Source organism: Sminthopsis crassicaudata, chromosome 4, assembly GCF_048593235.1.
Source record: "Sminthopsis crassicaudata isolate SCR6 chromosome 4, ASM4859323v1, whole genome shotgun sequence".
In the NCBI taxonomy this organism is placed as follows: Eukaryota; Metazoa; Chordata; class Mammalia; order Dasyuromorphia; family Dasyuridae; genus Sminthopsis; species Sminthopsis crassicaudata.
In genome coordinates, this window is record NC_133620.1 from 407,976,841 (window position 1) to 407,997,492 (window position 20,652).

General features: G+C 38.4%; 1 protein-coding gene across 2 annotated transcripts in view; it reads right to left on the bottom strand.

Annotated features, from left to right (window-relative positions):
* Positions 1-20,652, bottom strand: part of BCAR3 (BCAR3 adaptor protein, NSP family member) — a 169,866-nt gene that overhangs the window by 120,109 nt on the left and 29,105 nt on the right. For both annotated transcript variants that reach the window (XM_074262716.1, XM_074262717.1), the window contains exon 3: positions 1,548-1,587. In XM_074262716.1, coding sequence (XP_074118817.1) covers positions 1,548-1,587 — 40 coding nt within the window. The remainder of the gene's footprint in view (positions 1-1,547; positions 1,588-20,652) is intronic.

The following is a 20,652-nucleotide window of genomic DNA, read 5'->3' on the forward strand; positions in this document are numbered from 1 at the left end:
CAATTTGAACTCGGGCCTTCCTGACTCCAGGTCGACCATTCTAATAAATGTACCACCATCTATCTTCCTCCAAGCACAAGCCATGTTAAAAATATAAGGATTTAATAAAATCAAAGTGTAGCTGATCTGCATCTACTTCCTAGAATGATGACTTTGGCTCTGGTAATGAAGCCCTTATCTGATGTGTATTTCACAAAGATTATGTGCTCTCTGGCATGGCCCAGGTGGCATTTAGTCCAGGCAGGACATTCTTAAAATGGCCCAAAGTCCAAAGAATCAAACTTGATCCCTCTTCCCAGGACACGTCCTCATTTCCCTCAGATAGTATCACCCTGTCTCTTCAGGGATGGCATCCTCCCTCTCATCAGGGATAGCCAGTTGGCCCCTTCTGCAGAGTCCATTCATGGCCTTCCAATTCCCAGCCAGGATCAGTGCCTGAATGATGGCCAGCCTGAAGAGTGATGTAAATGATACAGGCTCCACTGGGTAAAGCTGCCTCCTATAAACTCATGACTTTAAAGCAAAACCTTTCAGACACCATCACCAAAACCACCCTCCAGACATCCACCAGCCACAGCCTTTGCCCTCTAATAACTACATTAAAGCAAGAAATCAGAAATTTTAAATTTTTTCTTACAAGATTATAAAGAAAATCAACTATAATAAAATGGTAAGAAAACTGGACTGTGATCACTTAAAATCTACAAGAAGATCTTAGTTACTAGTGATTCTGAAGTAGTTATGCATGCAAACAATATTTCTGGCAAAAACAATATGATGGGAAACTGGATGTGATTTCTCTTTCTATTGTGACAAAATCACAAGTACTGATAATATTTCTGTAGTTCACTCCCTTCCTCTGTAATGGAAGGAAAAGCTAAACATAAGAAGTCAATGAAGATAATATGTAATTTTTTCCCCATCAGTTCAGAGGTACCCTGCCCCAACTCCTGCTCTAAATAATCCACAGATGGAAAAACCTGTCCTTCAGTAATTGAAAAATGGAATGACATCAATTCTAAGGGAAATAATAGTAACAAATTAATAAAAATATCTTTAATTCTGCTTACTTCAGTAGCCCATTTATGTGTAGGTAGGAATAAGTAGAATATGCAACTTATAAATAGCCTGATTATTTAAATTAGAATTATTGACATCCTAAGATGTCTTAATAATGGCAGACCTTAAAAATGAAAAAGGATGGAAAGAATCTTTCTGATAATAGGGAAAATACCTACATGATGAATGTTAATGCCACCAAGGAAAAATTCATCACTCAAAATAAAGAGACTCAGCAGCTCTGAAAGGAAAGTCATACAAAAGAACAGGAGAAAATTTTCTTGAGCTTTCCCTCCAGAAAAGAAAAGTATCAAGGTGACGTGAAGGACTGGTAGAGGACACGAATCATTACTCTAATAGATTTAAATTGCAGAACCAGCTTCCTCTTCATCATCCGACTGCAGCTTTAGTTAGCAACACTCACTTGGAATTGGAAACCTGTGAATCATACCATACACATGATTTGACTTATGATCATCATGACATACCTTCACATATTCCATCACTGGGTCCAGGAGAAGCGGATCCCTGCAAAGAAAAGACATAATAAGAAAAATGCTTTCTCTTCCTGAGAAAAATGTCGAGATTATCTTATATTTCTTGATTCACATTATAAAGCCGCAAATCCACATCCAAGGAAAATCACACAATCAAGCTTTCAGTAGAGTTGTTCAATATATTTCCTGTCAAAAATAAGCAAAAAGCATTGATATTTTTGCAGCTAAATAAGAATGATACAGCTGCTTTTAAGCATTAAAAAAAATACCTAAAGAGCTCAAAAAAATATAAAATGCTAATTGTCTCCAGCTGGACCTTCAAGTTTTTAATATACTTGGGACTGATTAAATTTCTCAACCTATTTCCAATTTCTTGATTTCTAAAATGGAAATAATAGCATCTTATCTTTACTCCTTTCATAAAAGATGCAATGACCAATTCATCTAAAATTTTTAGGGAGAATGGGGCTGGGCTTTGAGGTGAGGTAAGCTTGAATTATTGAAGTTAATTCTCTTAATTCTTTAATTCCCTTTTCATGGTCTAGAAACAGCTGAAAATTGATCTGTCTCCAAATGCATTTTAAAAAGTTGCCAATAATTAAATCACCAAGGGAACATCCAAATGATTTTAAAGTAATGAAAAGTGTGCCTTGTTAATGAGATACAATTCAAGTAAAGAGATAGGCAAAACTCAGAATAATTGAATGGGCTTAAAAAGGAAAACTGGCAATGATCTTAATGGAAAGAACAAAAGAGCAGGGCTTCCATTTCATTCTATAAAAAGGTTTTTTGGTTGGCCATTGGTGTTGGCCTCCCTCTTCCCTCGTACATTAGTTTTCTTTCTTTCTTTTTTTTTTTTACTGTGATTACCAACTTATATTTTTGGATTTCTGCCCTACCCCCAGTTAAACCACCTATTTTTAATGGTACTTCCCTTTTCCTCAGAAGTAAACCAGAAACTTACTTGAGCTATGAGATGACAGAAAATTGCCAGAGGATGGATGCATTGTCCAATTTTGTGTGCAGATGGCCCACAGTCCCAGAGGCCAGGGTCAACAACCTCTGTGGTCACCAATGTCATTAGTAACCTGTAAAGGCTGCTAGCAGGACACTGGTCCTTCCATGTCCAGCCCCCAAAGCATATGCCACACAAATACTTCAAGATAGGATTACTATCTACTAGGATTTCCTACCCCAAATTTAGGAAAACTCAAAAGGCAAGAAAGTCCCTAAGATTTGACTGGACAAGACCTGATGACCTCAAGATGTGTCGAGTTAATTCTTGGTCACCCAGATCCATAAATGTAAAGTCTGAGTCCTTCAAACTTGGCAGGATAGTCCAAACCCCACCACGCTACCTCAGTAACTCCTATTCCACAATCCCCTCTTCCAGTAACCGTACTGTGCCCTACAATGAAAGGAAGGGGGCCCACATAATAGTAAAAATAATAGTTAGCATTTAGTACTTTAAGATTTGCAAAATGCTTTACAAATTTGAAACTCACGTGAACTTCACAACAACCCTGGGAAGTAATAATGATGATGATAATAATAATGTTAGTTTACATGTATATAGTGCTCACTATATACCAGAACTGTGTGAAGAACTTTACAAATATTATATCATTTAATCCCCCACAACAACCCAGGGAGGTAAGTGCTACTATTACCCCCATTTTACAGAAAAGGAAACTGAGACAAAGATTAAAGGATTTGCCCAAGGTCAAAAACTAATCATTATCTAAGGCAAGACTTGAATGTAGATCTTTTGGACTTTAAGCTTGATGCTCTATTCAGAAGCAAGCACTATTATTATTTCCATTTTACAGATGAGAAAACCCAGACTGAGAATTACCCAGGATGGGGCAGCTAATAGGTATCTGATGCTTCGTACCTAGGCCTGCCTGATTCTGAGTTTTCCACTCTAGCTGTACTGTAATTTGGGCTCCCTTCTCATTTGGCATTTATGATTATGCAGCTTTTCATTTCTATATCCCTCACTTTCTTGTGCCCATGCCAATGAGATAGATCGTAGACTCTTTAAGAACATGAATTGTTTCCTATTTTTCCTTTGTGTCTCCAACACTGCCCAGATGTGCCTTGACCACAGCAGCTTTTGTGCATGGAATATTGGTTGATGGACAGATGGTTGATTGAAGTGAGAGAATTACGACAGAAAAAGAAAGGTATAAAAAAAAAAAGAAGGGAGGAAGGGAATTCTAAAAGATATATGCTTATGGAGAGTGAGGACTGATGGAGGGCCCATTACAATTGTTTACCCCTCTCTTTGGATATCAGTCACTTAATCAGCATGTGTTTAAGTTCCTACTATGTGCCAAGCAATGAAAAAATAAGGCATCCCCCTATTGTCACGAAGCTTACACTCTACTGGCATGATACAACACATTTAGCTTTGGAGCCAGATCTGGGTTCAAAATCTGGACTGTGCTACTTACTACATGAATGACCTTGGGCAAGCAGCTTTATGTGTATGTTTATGCCTTCATTTCTTCATCTGTAAACTGAAGGAATGAGAGTAGACCTCTTAAATTCACTTCCAATTCTTGATCTATGATCCTACGATCCCATGATTGAAGTAGGGCTGATGGGAAAGGAGGTAGACTAAGAACTGGAAAAACAGAAAAGGACTTAAAGGAAGGAGGTATTTACACTGAGTTTTGAAGAAAGCTGGAAGTTTGATGAGGCAGTCTAGGAGGAAGACTCTTTTAATCCTATGATACAGATTATGCAAAAATATGGAGGCAAGAGACAGAATACCGTAGTGATGATGATGGTAATGATGATGATATTAATAACACATTTATGGCATTTGGGGCAGCTAGGTGACACAAGGGATGGAATAGACCTGGAATAAGAAGATTCATATTCCTGAGTTCAAATCTAGCCTCAGACCCTGACTAACTGTCACTTCACTCTGTTTGCCTCAGTAAAACAACCTGGAGAAGGAACTGGTAAACCTCTCCAGCATCACTGCCAAGAAAACCACAAATGGTGGTACTTTGCCCCAAAGACTATAAAACTGTGCATAACTTTTGATCCAGCAGTGTCACTACTGGGTCTATATTCCAAAGAGATCATGAAAGAGGGAAAAGGACCCACATGTGCAAAAATGTTTGTGGCAGCCCTTTTTGTAGGGGCAAGGAACTGGAAACTGAGTGGATGCCCATCAATTGGAGAATGGCTGAATAAGTTATGGTATATGATAGCTATGGAATATTACTGTTCTTTAAGAAATGATGAGCAAGCTGATTTCAGAAAACCCTGGAAAGATTTACATGAACTGATTTTGAGTGAAATGAGCAGAACACGGTAATAAGATTATGTGATGATCAACTGTGATAGACTTGGCTCTTCTCAACAGTGGGTTGATACAAGACAATTCCAATTGGCTCGGGATGGAAAATGGCACCTACATTGAGAGAACTATGGAAACTGAATATAAATCGAAAAAAACTTAGCACCTTCACCTTTTTTGTTTGTTTGTTTTATTCTTTTTCGTGGCTTTTTCCATTTTGGTCTGATTCTTCTTGTAAAACATGATAAATATGGAACTACATTTAAAAGAATTTCACATACTTAACCTATATCAAAATACTTGCTGTCTTGGTGAGGAGAGAGATAAGAGAGGAAGGGAGAAAAATTTGGAACAGAAAATTCTTGCAAAAATTTATCTTGAAAATTATATTTACATGTATTTGGAAAAATAAAATATTGAAAATTTTAAAAAGAAAACATCAAATGGGGTCTCCAAGAATGAGATACAACTGAAAGAATTCAACAACAAAATCTAGCACTTAGTATGTGTCAAGCATTGTGCTAAGCACATTATGGTCACTATCTCACTCAATTCTCAGGACTATACTAGAATGGAGGAGTGGAGGCAGTGCCATTTTACAGATGAGGAGACTGAGGCAAATAAGGGGCTTATCTAGGATCACAGAACTATTAATTATTTCAGACTAGATTTTAATTCAGGTCTGCTGAATTCAGTGCCTAGTTGATTGTACCATCTAGCTCCTTTAAAACAAAACAAACAAAAAAAAGAAGCAAGGAAATATGAATTTATTAAGCATCTACTATATGCCAGGCAGTGTGCTAAGAGCTTTACAAATATTGTATCATTTGATCCTCACAGCAACCCAGGCAGATCAGAGGAGAAAATGAAAACTGAAGCAAACAGGGTTAGGTGACTTACCCAGAGTCACACATCTAGTATCTGAGGCTACATTTGAAATTGGGTCCTCTTGACTACTCCCACCCACTGTGCCATCTAGTTACCATATATACAAAGCATATATATTCTTCCTAACTTCCCTATATCTTTTGAGGGCATCATCAAATTATCTTCAACTCTTGAATCGTCTTCATTCCCAACTTCCAAATCAGGTACCAGTACCTATGGAGTCTGCCTTCTTAGATGTACCCCCTTTTTTCCCTCAAGGAGCCTCCTAACAAACTCCTAAGTGACCTCTCTGCTTATAGTCTTTTCCCTCACTATTGCCTCCTGAACAAAGCTGCCAAATTGATAGTCATTAAGCAGAAGAAATTCCCAGTTCAAGTTTCAATAGTTCCCTAATGCGTCTACGATAAACAAACTCCTTCATTTGTCACAGATCTCTCCATAATCTTGTTCCAAACTCTTTCTAGTATGATTTCACATTGCTTCCCTTGCTATCACCCCAAAACTTGTCTGTTGGTTGTTCCTTAAACCTTTTGCATAACAAGAGTTTAATTCCTACAGTATTTTGCAGATGCCAAATGTCTTTTTATTTATTCTCACATTTAAGTCTAGCAATCTTATAAAACAGAAAATCTAAGTATTATCTTTATTTTTACAGTTAATGAAACTGAGAATCAATCAGACTTGGCTGAGATCACAGTTAATAAGGGGCAAAGATGGGACTCGAAGCCCAGATTTCTAACTCTAAATCTAATATTCTTACAGTCACAAAAGAATTGGTAGCAACAGTTCCAATGATCTGTGATGAAGAAGGCCATCTGCACCCAGAGAGAGGACTAAGGGAACTGGGTATGTATTTTTACTCTTTTTGTTGTTGTTTGCTTGTGTTTTGTTTTCTTTATCATTTTTTCCCTTTTGATCTGTTTTTTCTTGTGCAGCAAGATTATTGTATAAATGTGTGTATATGTATATATATACATGTATACATGTATATATATAAAGATATGTTATAATATATAAATATGTGTGTATATATAAATAATAAATACAATTATATATAAATATACATAAAATAGTATAAATATGTGTATATATGTTAAATCCTATATATGTATATAAATATATAATATGTTATATAAATATGAATATTTATATATAATTTATAATTATATATAATGGATTTGACATATATTTTAACATATATAACTTATTTTGGATTACTTGACATCTAAGGGACGGGGTGGGAAAAAGGAGGGGGAAGTTTGGAACATGGAATTTTGGACGGGTCAGTGTTAAAAAATTGTCCGTGCATGTGTTTTGAAAATAAAAAGCTTTAGTTAAAACAAAAACTAGTGCCAAAAGTTAGTAACTAAATGTAGGAGTCATGAAATTATGATTTGTTATCAGTAAATGTTTGATTTGTATGCCTATTTTATATACCTATATATAAGGGGATCACATAAAAATTGCTTGGGTGAAAAGACGACACAAGCAGAAAAAAGTTTAAGAAGCTCTGGGCTAGAGGTCATCTAAAGTGTTCTTTCCTAGGGAGAGAGAATGATTTTAAGAGGAATTTATGCTAATCCACAGGATGAGGCTGCCATTTTTCATTCTGGCTCCTTAGAGAACAATGAAAGGGCTAAATCTGGGGCCTTGAAGGGCACAGCAGTGTCAGCAACTGTGACCTATGAATCCCTGAAAATTTCTTTGAAAAGTTTGTAGCAGGGGCAGCAAGGTAGAGCAGTGGATAGAGCACCAGGCCTGAATTCAGGAGGACTCAAGTTCAAATCTGGTCTCAGACACTTGACACTTCCTAGCTGTGTGACCCTGGGCAAGTCACTTAACCCCAGCCTCAAAAAAAAAAAAAAAAAAAGAAGAAGAAGAAGAAGAAAGAAAGAAAGAAAAGTTTGTAGCAGACTTTGGGCAACCAACAAGATGCCCAAGACCACCAAGACCTCACTCCACAGCACAATGAATACCTAGGATGATGGTGTGGAGAGGAGAGAGAAAATAGGAAGGGAAGGGAAAGATATCAGAGCAAATTTGTATGACTGTAATTAACCAGTGTTATATTCAAATAAATGGGGGAAATTATATTCTATAACTAAGATTTCACTTTTTGGTTTAAGGAACGAGTAGGACTACTTACTTCATTATTCAGACAACTCTTCTATGACTACAATTATTCCTTCTACATTGTGTGTGTGTATGTGTGTGTGTGTGTGTGTGTGTGTGTGTGTGTGTGTGTGTTTTGTGTTGGGAGGAGGAGATGTTGTTAGGATCAGTGCCCCAGAGATCTGGAAAATCGGTGTAAACTTTTTTGGTCCTCCCTTCAAAAGAAGTCTGAATTTTTCTTTTTCTTTTATGAGGTGTTGTAAACTTTTGTGTTACGCATTTCTGAATTTCTAAACTTTTTCTGTCATCTCCGTGTTGCCAGCAGCTGCCACAAAACTCCCTCCAAATTCCCATTTAATATCTTGCCCACGATATATGCAAATCACAATGGGGAAAGGTGCAATGTGGAAGGAATAACTATTGTAACAGCTGTCTGAGGACATTGACTATTAAGGTGACTTGTCCAGTCACTCAGATGGCATTTGATAGAAAGAAGGAGGAGCTGGTCTCACAGTTAGACTATAAGTCCTCCTTTTCTGTCTAATAGCCCAAGCTCTCTTCTAAGAAAAATCAAAATCGAAATCTTTCAATCTTCAGGAGAGAGGAAGGAGTCACAAAACAAAGAATGCTTTAAAATCACAAAGTTTGGAGAGCTGGCTTACACCAAATAAAGCTACTTTTATTAGAGTCTGATTTGAAAAAATAAAACTCCTTCTGTCCTATTCTTCAGGAAAGTTAGCCATACCCCAAAACAAAACAAAACAGAAAAAAAACAAAAAAAAAACAACAACCTTTGCCTTATAGAATCCTCCTTTGATTATGAAAGAGGATCTAATCTTCCCCACGAGACAAGGCAATAAACAGTCCCTGAAGCAGGGATTTACAGTCTCCATAAAAATAACCTTGGAAAATAAAACAATGTAGACAAAAAAGGTTTTGCACTTAAACCAGTAACAAACCTTAAAGTCTATGAATAAAGTTGCTAATGAGGACATGAGTCTTTATTCCCATAGGTCTGGGGGGCACCTGTGAGAGGAAGTATCCTCAAACAGACATACTAGTGCTGTGATGAAAAACAAACAGCACACAAAGCAGGAGTGAAATCTTATTTCTCTGGCCTGAACATACCACATTATATGAGCATTTCAGAAGAAAATTAATTGTCAAATTGGGCAGCAGGGGCACATGAAGAGTCTGCCAAATACTCAAGGTTGAGTACTCAGATAAGGAGAGGACAGGAATAGTGAGGGGCAATTGGAGGTTTTAGTCTCCACACAAAGCAAACCAACAACAATGGGAAAATAGCTATTTATAAGACTGGGCTAATCAGGCATTCTTGTTTCTAAAACTCCCTAAATCCTTGGGAATGGAGCAACAAAGTGGTACTGCCTGGAGTCACAAAGACCTGAGTTCAAAATCAGTTCCACACATTTAGTACCAGTGGGACCCTCAACAAGACCCCAGTCGGCCTCAGTTTCCTCATCTGCAAAATGAGCTGGAGAGGGATATGGCAAACCACTTCAGTATCTTTGCCAAGAAAACCCCAAATGGTGTCACAGAGTAAGATGTGACTGAAAAATCAATGAACCACCACAAAACCTTGGAAAGTGAAGAATCTGTGCACATTGTTATAACATTCCAAGGACATCATCACAAAATGATGTTTTTCTTTACAATAATTTAACATTTTAATTTGCAGACTTCATTTGGGTAAGATAAAAATGAGGTATGAGAGGCAGGGTACTCTCATTGATAAGACCATCCTAGAGTCAGAAAGTCATGGGTTCAAATTTCTAGTCCTGCTTATGACTCAGACTAGCCTGTGTGACCATTTAACACTCACCACGCCTAGCCAGCTCTCCAAGATGAAAACTTGCCAATGAGTTGCTGATTCTACATTTGTAGAGGATGTGTGTTCATCTATGAAATTTCAGTCTGAACCTTAAGCGAACAAGTCACTGTTTCCACTCCACTTTCCCACACTCCCTAAACTCCCTGTGTAAAGCAGTTAATAAATATAACTTCATCTTTTACCCAACACTGGGAAGTGTTTGAAAATATAACTAATTCATAAAGTACTGCATAAATGTTAGTTGTTATTATTGCTTAAGAATCATTTCTGCATAATATTTACATAGTAATCTAAGATTTCCAGAGAACTTTACCCTTATTATCTCATTCGATGTTCACAACAGCACTATTATTATCCTATTTTACAAATGAGGAAACTAGGGGGCAGCTAGATGGCACGGTGGATAAAGTACCAGCCCTGAAGTCATGCAACCCTGAGTTCAAATCTGACCTCACACACTTAACATTTCCTAGCTATGTGACCCCCAGGCAAGTCACTTAACCCCAATTAACTCAGCAACAACAACAAATGAGGAAACTAAGGCTGAGAAGTTAAGTGGCTTGGTCCCGGTCAGCCTTCATCAGACTTAACTACCAAGCACAGGTATTCCTAATCTTCCCCCTCCTCAACTTTGCTTCTCATTTCCTCCAGAGGGAAGAACTATCTTCCTTTCTGCCCTGTATTTGTATTCCCAGCCTTTGTTTAGCTCAGTGGCTGTCCAGATACATTATAAGTGCTTTAACAAATTTTTTGTTGTCATTTATCCTTCAGTATTAAAAGGGACCAGTAAATCAGGGAAGTGACAAGCCATGACAGGCAAGTGAATTGGATTTAAGTGAGGGAGGGCTGGGCAAGGTCACCTGCCTCACTTTCTCCTCCACAGCCATCTGGGTCCAAAGACAAGACATAGAACAGGAAGACTGAAGATGTGGTGGGAGACCTTTGCTTGTTGACTGAATAGTCGATTGCCTTCAAACTGGCCACTGGCGGGTCTAGTAGCTACAGTGCACTCTCCCCATCTCTACTTTTTACAATGTCAAGTTTCCTTCAAAACTCTATTTCAAGTGCCACTTTCCTAATACCTCCAGCTGCTAGTGTTCTCCCCCACCCAAGTTTCCTTTGCATTAATTGTATACATCTTTGTGTCCCATGTTGTCTTCCCTAACACATTGTAAGCTGCTTTAGACCAGAGGCTGCTTATTTTTATCTTAGTATCACACCCAGCCCAGTGCATAGCATACAGGTGATAATGAGTAAATTGTTATGGACTGCCACTTCTTATAAAAAACATCCCAAAATCCCTAGTGCAGACTTAAGCTTTAATAACTTCTTATTATTGTGGTTCAGTTGTGTCTAACTGTGACTCTATTTGGAGTTTTCTTGGCAGAGATACCGAAGTGGTTAGCCATTTTCTTCTCCAGCTCATTCTACAGATGAGAAAACTGAGGTAAATAGGATTCAATGCCAATCCTGGGGTCACATAGATATTAAGTATTTGAGGCAGTGTAACGTGCTCTCCTGGCAGTTACAATTACTAGTCTGTCCTAGACCCACCAGAGTACCTTTGACCACTGTCCTTTGCAGTGTGAGCTCTACCCGGCTCGCCTCCTCTGAGGCCTTCTAAGGTCTCTGGCCACAATCTCTTGAATCTATAGCTTAGTAACCGGTAGCGCACTCAAGAACAACCACGTGTAATCTTAAAAGCCTTTATTATACCTACTCACATAATGCCTTAACTGATGCCCTGACTTGTTGGTTCCCTAGTGAACACCTGGTCAGAAGACCCATGTGTTCACTACCAAAATCCTTACCTCTTTCGGCTACCCATCTTGGCTTGGCCACCCAGGCTAGGAGCCAGGGTGAACAGCAGGAGGTTAAAGAGGGCGGTTGCTGCCTGCAGTGGGCTTATATAGGGCCTGTGAGGTCATACACACAGCCAATCAGCGAGAGAGTCACCCATTACGAAGCTATCTCAATATGGCCAGGATCCCGCCCAAGGGCAGTCCTAATATCCACAGAAATTACTTCTGGGCCTCAATCCCGATGCACTGTGTCCGCCCCTTTAAAGGGCCCTTACAATTCCCTTTCTCTTGTTTTGCGGGAACCGCACATCTCACCAAGCTAAACTTTTAGCACCAGCTATAGTTCACTTGGTCCATGAGATGACAGAGTGTTATGCCCAAGGAGGTACAAAGCAGCAGATCAGTAAACAGAAGTATGACAATGAGAACCAGGCTCAACAGTGGCCCAAGTGTTCAACCCATTCATCAAAGTCATACTCGAGATAATAGGCCAAAGAGGTTGGATGCCAATGAGGTAGGATGTCAACACTGAGGTGGGAAGTCAACAAGGTAAAACATCACAATTCTAGTTAACAAATATCAGTAGGTAGGTTGTCACAATTCTAGTTACATTTATCACAGTTCTAGACCAATTCTAGTTTCTTACAATTTTCTGTTGCACTTTTCACACTCCTAGAACAATTCTAGCTTGTCACAATTCTCAATTGCACTTTTCACAATCCTAGAACAATTCTAGCTTATCACAATTCTCAATTGCACTTTTCACAATTCTAGAGCAATTCTAGCTTATCACAATTCTCTATTGCACTTTTCACAATTCTAGAACAATTCTAGCTTATCACAATTCTCTATTGCACTTTTCACAATCCTAGAGCAATTCTAGCTTATCACAATTCTATTGCACTTTTCACAATCCTAGAGCAATTCTAGCTTATCACAATTCTATTGCACTTTTCACAATCCTAGAACAATTCTAGCTTATCACAATTCTCAATTGCACTTTTCACAATTCTAGAACAATTCTAGCTTATCACAATTCTCAATTGCACTTTTCACAATCCTAGAGCAATTCTAGTTTCTCACAATTCTCTATTACACTTTTCACAATTCTAACTTATCACAATTCTCTATTGCACTTTTCACAATTCTAGAACAATTCTAGTTTCACAGGTGCACATAAGCAAAGTCATGTCCAGTAACATTGTCTCAATAACAACGGCAGGTGAGTGTGTTGGTTTTTCACCCACTAATTTAAAAGCATAGTCCTTCAATAGAAAGCATAGGGCAAAGCCTCTCCCCAGGCCACCATATGGCAAGTGGCCACGGGAGAAGCAAGCAGGCCCATTGTCCATTTACAGTCTTTATATTGCGTATCACCCGAAACAGTCCATTTCAGCTGCAACACTGGAACTGTGTCTGGTGTCTCTGGTGTCACGGTCAGGAGGGGCATCGCTGCCATCAGCGTCTGAAGGGCTGCTGACATCTGGCTGGTCTCTCTGGACTGTTGTCTGGTCCTTCTCTTGGATCCCCAGGTTACAAATGTCTCTGGTGGGGATGAACTCTGCTGCTGGATCTGCACCTAGGAAGGAATGTCCCCGGGGCCCAACTTGGGCCTTTCCAAATGCCATCCAGGCCTTTCCACATCACAGTGGAAACAAAGTTGTTGTCAAAAAGATTAACAAGTCAGACAAAAGTCAGTCTGTCACTTAGCTGCACTTTCTGTGTATGCCCGAAGTGCATTGCTAAGGTAAAATGCAAAGAATTTAAAAATGTAAAACCAAAATAATTTAAAAGTGTAAAACCGAAATAGATTAAAAATATAAAACCAAAATAACTTTAAAATGTAAAATCAAAATACTTTGAAGATGTAAAATCAAAAGTGTTTAAAAATGTAAAATCAAAATTTAAAATTGTAAGCAATCACATATCCCAAAATTCCCTTCTCTTGTTTAGAAGAGATCTTGGGGATAGTCTGTGCAGTAATGACTTTACTAGAACACTCTGGCTATATCCCTGAATTCTTTTGCCTAAAAATCAAAGTTTGAGTTTCTGATACCGAATTGTACTCCAGGAGTGTGAATCAATAAATCTGATATTTTCCTCCTGGGTCAAAGATCACACACTGTCTATTTATTCTAGTGATTAAAACAGCAATTTTCCAACCCATTCTAGACATAAACACTGTTTTATAAGTACCCGTAGGGGGTTGGGAAATCAAGCTCACCTGTGGAAGTGGAAAATCCACGAGGTAAGAAAAGAGGAGTTTCAACTCTCCAAAGACGATCCTAGCAGTTTTATAAGTATAAAACTCCACTCTCTCTAACTGCAAGGTCTTATCCCTGTAAGGTTTCTTAGAAATTAACTGAACTGTATTTTCAAAACTTTTCTGATTATACTCAATACCCCACAATTCCTTTTTGCCTTGGGGCATAAAGCCTACTCCTGTCTTTTGAAATGAAGACACAGGAGTTTTGAATGGATTAATGAGCAGTGCTGATGGTATTATCGCCCTTCCTTTTCCTCCTCCCCCTTCTCCCTTGGCCCAAGAAGGTGAGGCAGAGGGAAGAAGAATTGGAAAATCCCCCAAAGGCTGATTTAAAATCAAACCTGAGCTTTGCACATAAAAAGAACTAAACTTCTTCTCAATGAAAGAGTAATCAATAAATTCCTTAAAACAACAATGCACAAGGTAAACCAACAAAACGCTAAGAAGAATTTCTACAACTGAAGTCCATGTGGTTCGTTTATTTCCTTCCTTAGTTTCAGCCACTGGTTTGAACTCTTCCTGTTCTATCTGTAGTAACCTAGCTTTTTCTTCTTTCTCTAGCTCAATCTGTAGTTTAACCTGCAATTCCAGCAACTCTTGCTGTGGCATTTTATACTCTCTACTGTCATACAATCGCATTAGCTCTAGGTTGCTCCCTCTCCTAGCTCTATTTACTGGGTGTGGGGATAGCCTTTGTGGAGCTTGATTACAAGCTTCCTGCTGTTCTTCAGTGGTGATCTTTGTTAAAAGATCTTCCATCTGGCTCTTTAACCTCTTGATACAAGCATTATGTTCAGCTGTGTCCTTGAGTCTGATCCCAGAGTTACCTGGGTCCATATTGCTTCTCTGTCTTCCCTCCTAAGTGGCGTTTCTACCGGATCTTTCAGAATCTTAATTCTGAATATTAAATATTTTCAAAACCTGATAATTCCTGATGCGTCCACCACGTTGGGCGCCATTTGTAACGTGCTCTCCTGGCAGTTACAATTACTAGTCTGTCCTAGACCCACCAGAGTACCTTTGACCACTGTCCTTTGCAGTGTGAGCTCTACCCGGCTCGCCTCCTCTGAGGCCTTCTAAGGTCTCTGGCCACAATCTCTTGAATCTATAGCTTAGTAACCGGTAGCGCACTCAAGAACAACCACGTGTAATCTTAAAAGCCTTTATTATACCTACTCACATAATGCCTTAACTGATGCCCTGACTTGTTGGTTCCCTAGTGAACACCTGGTCAGAAGACCCATGTGTTCACTACCAAAATCCTTACCTCTTTCGGCTACCCATCTTGGCTTGGCCACCCAGGCTAGGAGCCAGGGTGAACAGCAGGAGGTTAAAGAGGGCGGTTGCTGCCTGCAGTGGGCTTATATAGGGCCTGTGAGGTCATACACACAGCCAATCAGCGAGAGAGTCACCCATTACGAAGCTATCTCAATATGGCCAGGATCCCGCCCAAGGGCAGTCCTAATATCCACAGAAATTACTTCTGGGCCTCAATCCCGATGCACTGTGTCCGCCCCTTTAAAGGGCCCTTACAAGGCAGGATTTGAATTCAGGTTTTCCTGATTCCAGGCCAGATATTTTATCCACTGCTCAATCTAGCTGCCCAGTGTACCATCCAGGTTCCCTTTACTAGCTTAAATCTGCACTAAAACTCTTGACAGACTCTATTCTAAAAGCACTCTCTCTTGATCTGTGTCTCTCTTTCTCTTCCTCATTTCAAGTGGGCAGGTTTTTTGATAGTGGGAGAGAATGGTGACCTCATTTGGATTTTTTTTTTCCACAAAGGCTTAATTAAAAAGTCTCCTTATAACTTACATAGATAACTATGCAGTGTTCCCAAAGTCTTAATGCATCTTGAAGCTTGTGTAAAGGTTAAAACAATACTAAGACTTTAGAAACACCTAGTATATCAATAGATACATTATAATTCTGGCAAATGACTAACTTGCAGTTAGAGTTTCTATTGACTAGGCCCTCGTTTAATTCAATTCAACAAGCAATTATTAAACACCTTCATTAAGAGATACATTAAACTGAGGTAAAAATGGCAATTACTAATCTCTAGGAGTTTACATTCTCTTAGAAAGAGATGTGTGTGTTGGTGGGAGAGAGAGAATGCGTATGCATGCAGTTTTGTTTTGTCTTTGTAGTTCCAAATTGTACTCTGTGTGGGGGGGTCAGTCTGCCTGTTTCTCTCACTAAATTTCTCTCTACCTCCATCTCTCTCAATGTCTCTATCTGTCTCTCTCTGTCAGTCTCTGTGTATGTGTGTCTCTCTCCCTGTCATCTGTCAGTCTCTGAATCTGTGTGTTAATTTCTGTTCCTCTCTGTCAGTCTCTGTCTCTGTATCTCTGTCTCTTTCTGTCTCTGTGTCTCTGTCAGTCTGTGTTTACGTGTGTCCCTCCCTGTTATTTCTGTCAGTCTCTGTCTGTCTGTGACTGTGCATGTGATAGTCTCTGTCTCTCTGTTTCTGTCAGTCTCTGTCAGTCTCTTAGTCTCTGTGTGTGTGTCTCTGTCTCTCTCAAAACAAAACAGAACTAAACAAAAATCTCTGCCCATAAGGAGTTTATACCAATAGCTACAACCCAACGCAGTGCAGGAGGGAGGGAAACACCATGCAGACCTGCACCCACGAAGTCGCAGCCGCAGAAGGGAGAAGTCAGCTAGGGAACCCAAAGAGGGAAAGGGACGTCCCTTAGATAAGCACGGGTTAGAATTAGCACATTGTTTTCTACAAATAGATGAAAGCTTTGGCCTTCAGAATACAAACGGTGAGTTGAGCACTTGCTAAACAGAGAGTGTCAGAGCGCCCCAGGGGGGAGGTACAAAGAACTCAAACTGGATCCTGGGTCCGGAAGCTCTCCAAGGGGAGGTGGAGAACCAGTCTCTAAATCAGGTTAAACATTTTCCTTTATATCATGTTTACCTTACTACTTTGCTTAATGTACCCTTTTTTTCTGAAGTATTGAAAAGAGAAACATTAGCTCCTTTCAGGAGGACCAACAATTCCAAATCAGCAGGACAAGACTTAGTGAAGTTTTGCAATCCCTCTGACTGCTGGCATACATGGTTGGTTGACACTACCTTCAGTTTGCAGTTCCTAAAAGTCCCCTTGCCAGCTGCTCAAACACTTACTTTCAAATAATCCCTGTCGCAGCCAATTACCACTGAAGGAATGGGGGAGACGGCACCCTGGTTCAGGTTCTCATCACGTCTTACTAGCAGACAGATAACTGTTTCAAGTTTCCCCCCAGCCCTGATTTTAACCCTTCCTCTCACTCAAATACCAAGGTAATTTCCCAAAAAGTATAAAGCTGACCATGTAACCCATCCTCCCCCCACTTCAATAAGTTCCAGTGGCTCCCTATTACCTTCAAGATGAAATGTGGAATCCTGCTTGGCTTTTAAACCCTGGATCCTTCCTGCCTCTCCTTTCCACAAAAGATCTACCAGAAACATTGACTTGGCAGTTTGTTCTTCAAATTCAAAACTTTCTCTCCCAACTCTTTACCATTTCATGGTCTATATTTCATCCCCTCCTCCATGCCTAGAGGTCCTCCTTCCTTATCCTCCCCTTTCTTTCTTCATCCTGTTTCTCCAACTTTCTTCAAAAATTAGCTCAAATCCTATCTTTTGTAAAGGATCCTTCTGGCCAAGACTCCCCTTCTTGTGAGCATCTTCCCTCAGAGATTTCCTTCCATTTATGCTTTATGTATTTTGTATGTATAATTATTTTGTTTTCTGTTACCTCCCATTGGAATGGGAGTTCCTAGAGAAAAGAAGCTGTCATCTACCTTTATCTGCATCCCCATGGCAGTTTTATTCCACCTCACAGAAAGTGGTCAATAAATGTTTTTGACTAATTTTACATTAGAAAGAAAATTTAACCTGGTCATTAACAACTAGGTAACAGTTAGATAAATACTTATGATAATGAAGTCTTATGAAGTCCCCAAAGCTATTTACTCCAGTATTATTTTGTTACATATTTTTTAAATAAATCAAACTGGAAAAAGATTTGAAAAATTAATTGTGGGATCCTTGGTTTGTTTGATTTCAAATTAGCCCATTCTCCTTCTATTTAAGTGCATTATAATATCAAAATGCTAAAAATTCTTTATAGTTAACCTAAGACTAGGGTCCTTAAAGTTTCTAGTTAACTACTATTTGAAAAGTTATTGATCTCTTTTCCCTTTGAATCACCTCATTTCTAATATATTCTGCCATTTCCCTAGCATCTGCAGTATTCCTTCAAAGAAGAAAGGAAGAGGCACCCTCATATTTCCTTTTCAGAATCAAAACTAATCATTTTAATGAAACAGTACTTAGTTCTCATGTTTAGTTGTTTTCCCCCATCTATATTGTTGTGATAATCATGTATGCTATAGTTCTAGTTCTGTATATTTCATTGTACATCATTTCATAGAATGTACTCCCAAGCTTTTCTGTATTCCTCATATTCATTGTTTCTTATCCTACATTTACAGCTTTCTTGTAGTATTATAAAATAACTTTTTATTAGGTTCTTTTATACATTTCCTCCAAGGCCATTACTATGTTATAAAACCTGGGAACAATTTCCTAGATCCCTTGAAACACTGGCTAATACAACCACATCTCAATCATCACAACCTACAACAATCTGTACAATTTGCTTAGATATTTGATGGTCACTAGGCATTTGTAAGTTCTTTGCTATTACAAAGAATGTGGCTTTAAATATTTTGGTGTTTAAGGTATGGGCCCAAGGGTGTGCTAGAATTAGCTGGTTGTTAAATTTTCAGTGTGAGCATAATTACACCTTGGAAATTGTGAAATCTATTAAAAAAAAAAAAAAAAAAAGACGTGATTTGTTGTTTTGTTGATTGTCTAGACTTAAGATAGTGATTAAGAAAATGTCAAGAACGCAGATTAAATTTAAAAGTGTGTTTTACCTATTTTTTCCTCCCTCTGGCTTGTTGTTAAACATTTATCATCACTCTTCTATCATACAATTCTTTCAATAATTTCATTTTGCTTTCCAGAATTATTAGAACAATTCACAACTTCAACAATAATGCATTAGTAATATGGAAAAGCAGCATTTAATGTCCTCAAATCTAGATGTTAGTTAGCAAAGGGGTGGTGATTATGACAATTAAATCCTTAAACATGAGGGAGGTTACAACTGATAGCTTTGATTTTTGGTTTGGGGTTCTACTAGGGGTGAAGAGTACAAGCTGTCAGAAGAGGTGCTATAATCATAGCAAACAACTTAGAGATCTACCAAACAAAGCTTCAAGGTCTCATAGTGGACTCTGAACTGCCAGTTACAGATCCCTGACCTAAGAAATCTCTTTAAGACTGAAGCACTGAATTTGGAGTTGGAGAACTGGATTGGAATTCCAGTTCTGCCAATTACTATCTGTGTGACCACAAGAAAGTTAACCTTTTGGGGGCCTCAGTTTCTTCATCTGTAAAAGGGAAGGAGTTGGACTAGATGGCCTTGCAAGTCCTTTACAGCTCTTCTATTATAGTACTATAATATATTACTGTTATTATATATTAATATAAAAACATATATAATATATGTAGCATAGTCCTGTTATAGTAGCCTAAAAAGTTCTCACGTTTAGATATGGAATAATGAGATCAAGACTCATTTTATTTTCACCCAATGTCTACCTTAAAGTGGAGTAAATTATTAACCTCTTGTCTCTTGCATCTCAAGGCTTCCAAACGAAAGAAAAATGTTGGGGGAAAGGATACAGAAAGTCCTGGTTGCAGGACCCACTATCATTACATAAATAATTTGGTTATAAGCAAGTCTATACTAGTTACTTAGCAATGACACAGTTACCTGGATAAATGGTATCCCATCTCCATGGCTGGTAATAACTACTCTGCCATCAATTCAATCAAGCTGTTTTTCAAAATGAAACTCAACCACTTGCTGAATTGGCTTCAAAATTAATATTTCCTTTTTCACACTTAAGATGGGAACTGTTTGAAACACCAAGAAGGGAGCTAGGCACAGCTAGAATTGTCTGTATTATCTTTTATTTGGGGGGGTGGGGAAAGGCAGGAGAAGGAGATGCTTGAAATGAGGCTGTTTCTAAGTGAACAAAAGACTGCCTTGTAGAAAGAGTGACTTCATCATAGTAAGATGGGAGGGAGATGTTAGACTGACAAATGTACCAATGGAGCAAGGAAATTGTTCCTAAGTTTTGTAACATTGTAAAGGGCCTGCAGCAAACACACAAAGGAGTCTAATAAAGAGTTATTTTATAGCTCTCGGAGGAAGCTAGAGTGTATACATGCCCACACTTATTTAAAACGTGTTGCAGTTCCAAGGGCACTGAAATAATAAAGCTTCCAGATGTGAACTTAAAAAACAAAAAGAAACAAAAAATGCTTGTCGCAACTCAGGTTATTTATAATTTTTATATTTATATAAAATTTATATTTAATATTTATAATATTTGTTTTAACAAATGAGAAGACTCATTTCTTCCGAATCTCCCCCATATAATTTGTATTAATATATCTTATTATTATATTGTTATTATTTAATCTAACTTTTTATTTATTATTTATTATTATTTAATGTCTAACTTTTTGTAATCCCATTTGGGGTTTTCTTGGTAGAGATACTGAAGTGGTGTGTCATTTCCTTCTCCAGTTCATTTTACAAATGAGAAAACTGAGGCAAACAGGGTTAAGTGACTTGCACAGGGTCACACAACTAGAAAGTAACTGAAGTTGGATTTGAATTCAGGTATTTTTGATTCCAAGTCTGGCAATCCACTGAACCACTTAGCTGCTCATTATATTAACAAATTATATTAATAAATTAATGTCCATTAAAGGTGTGCTTTGCC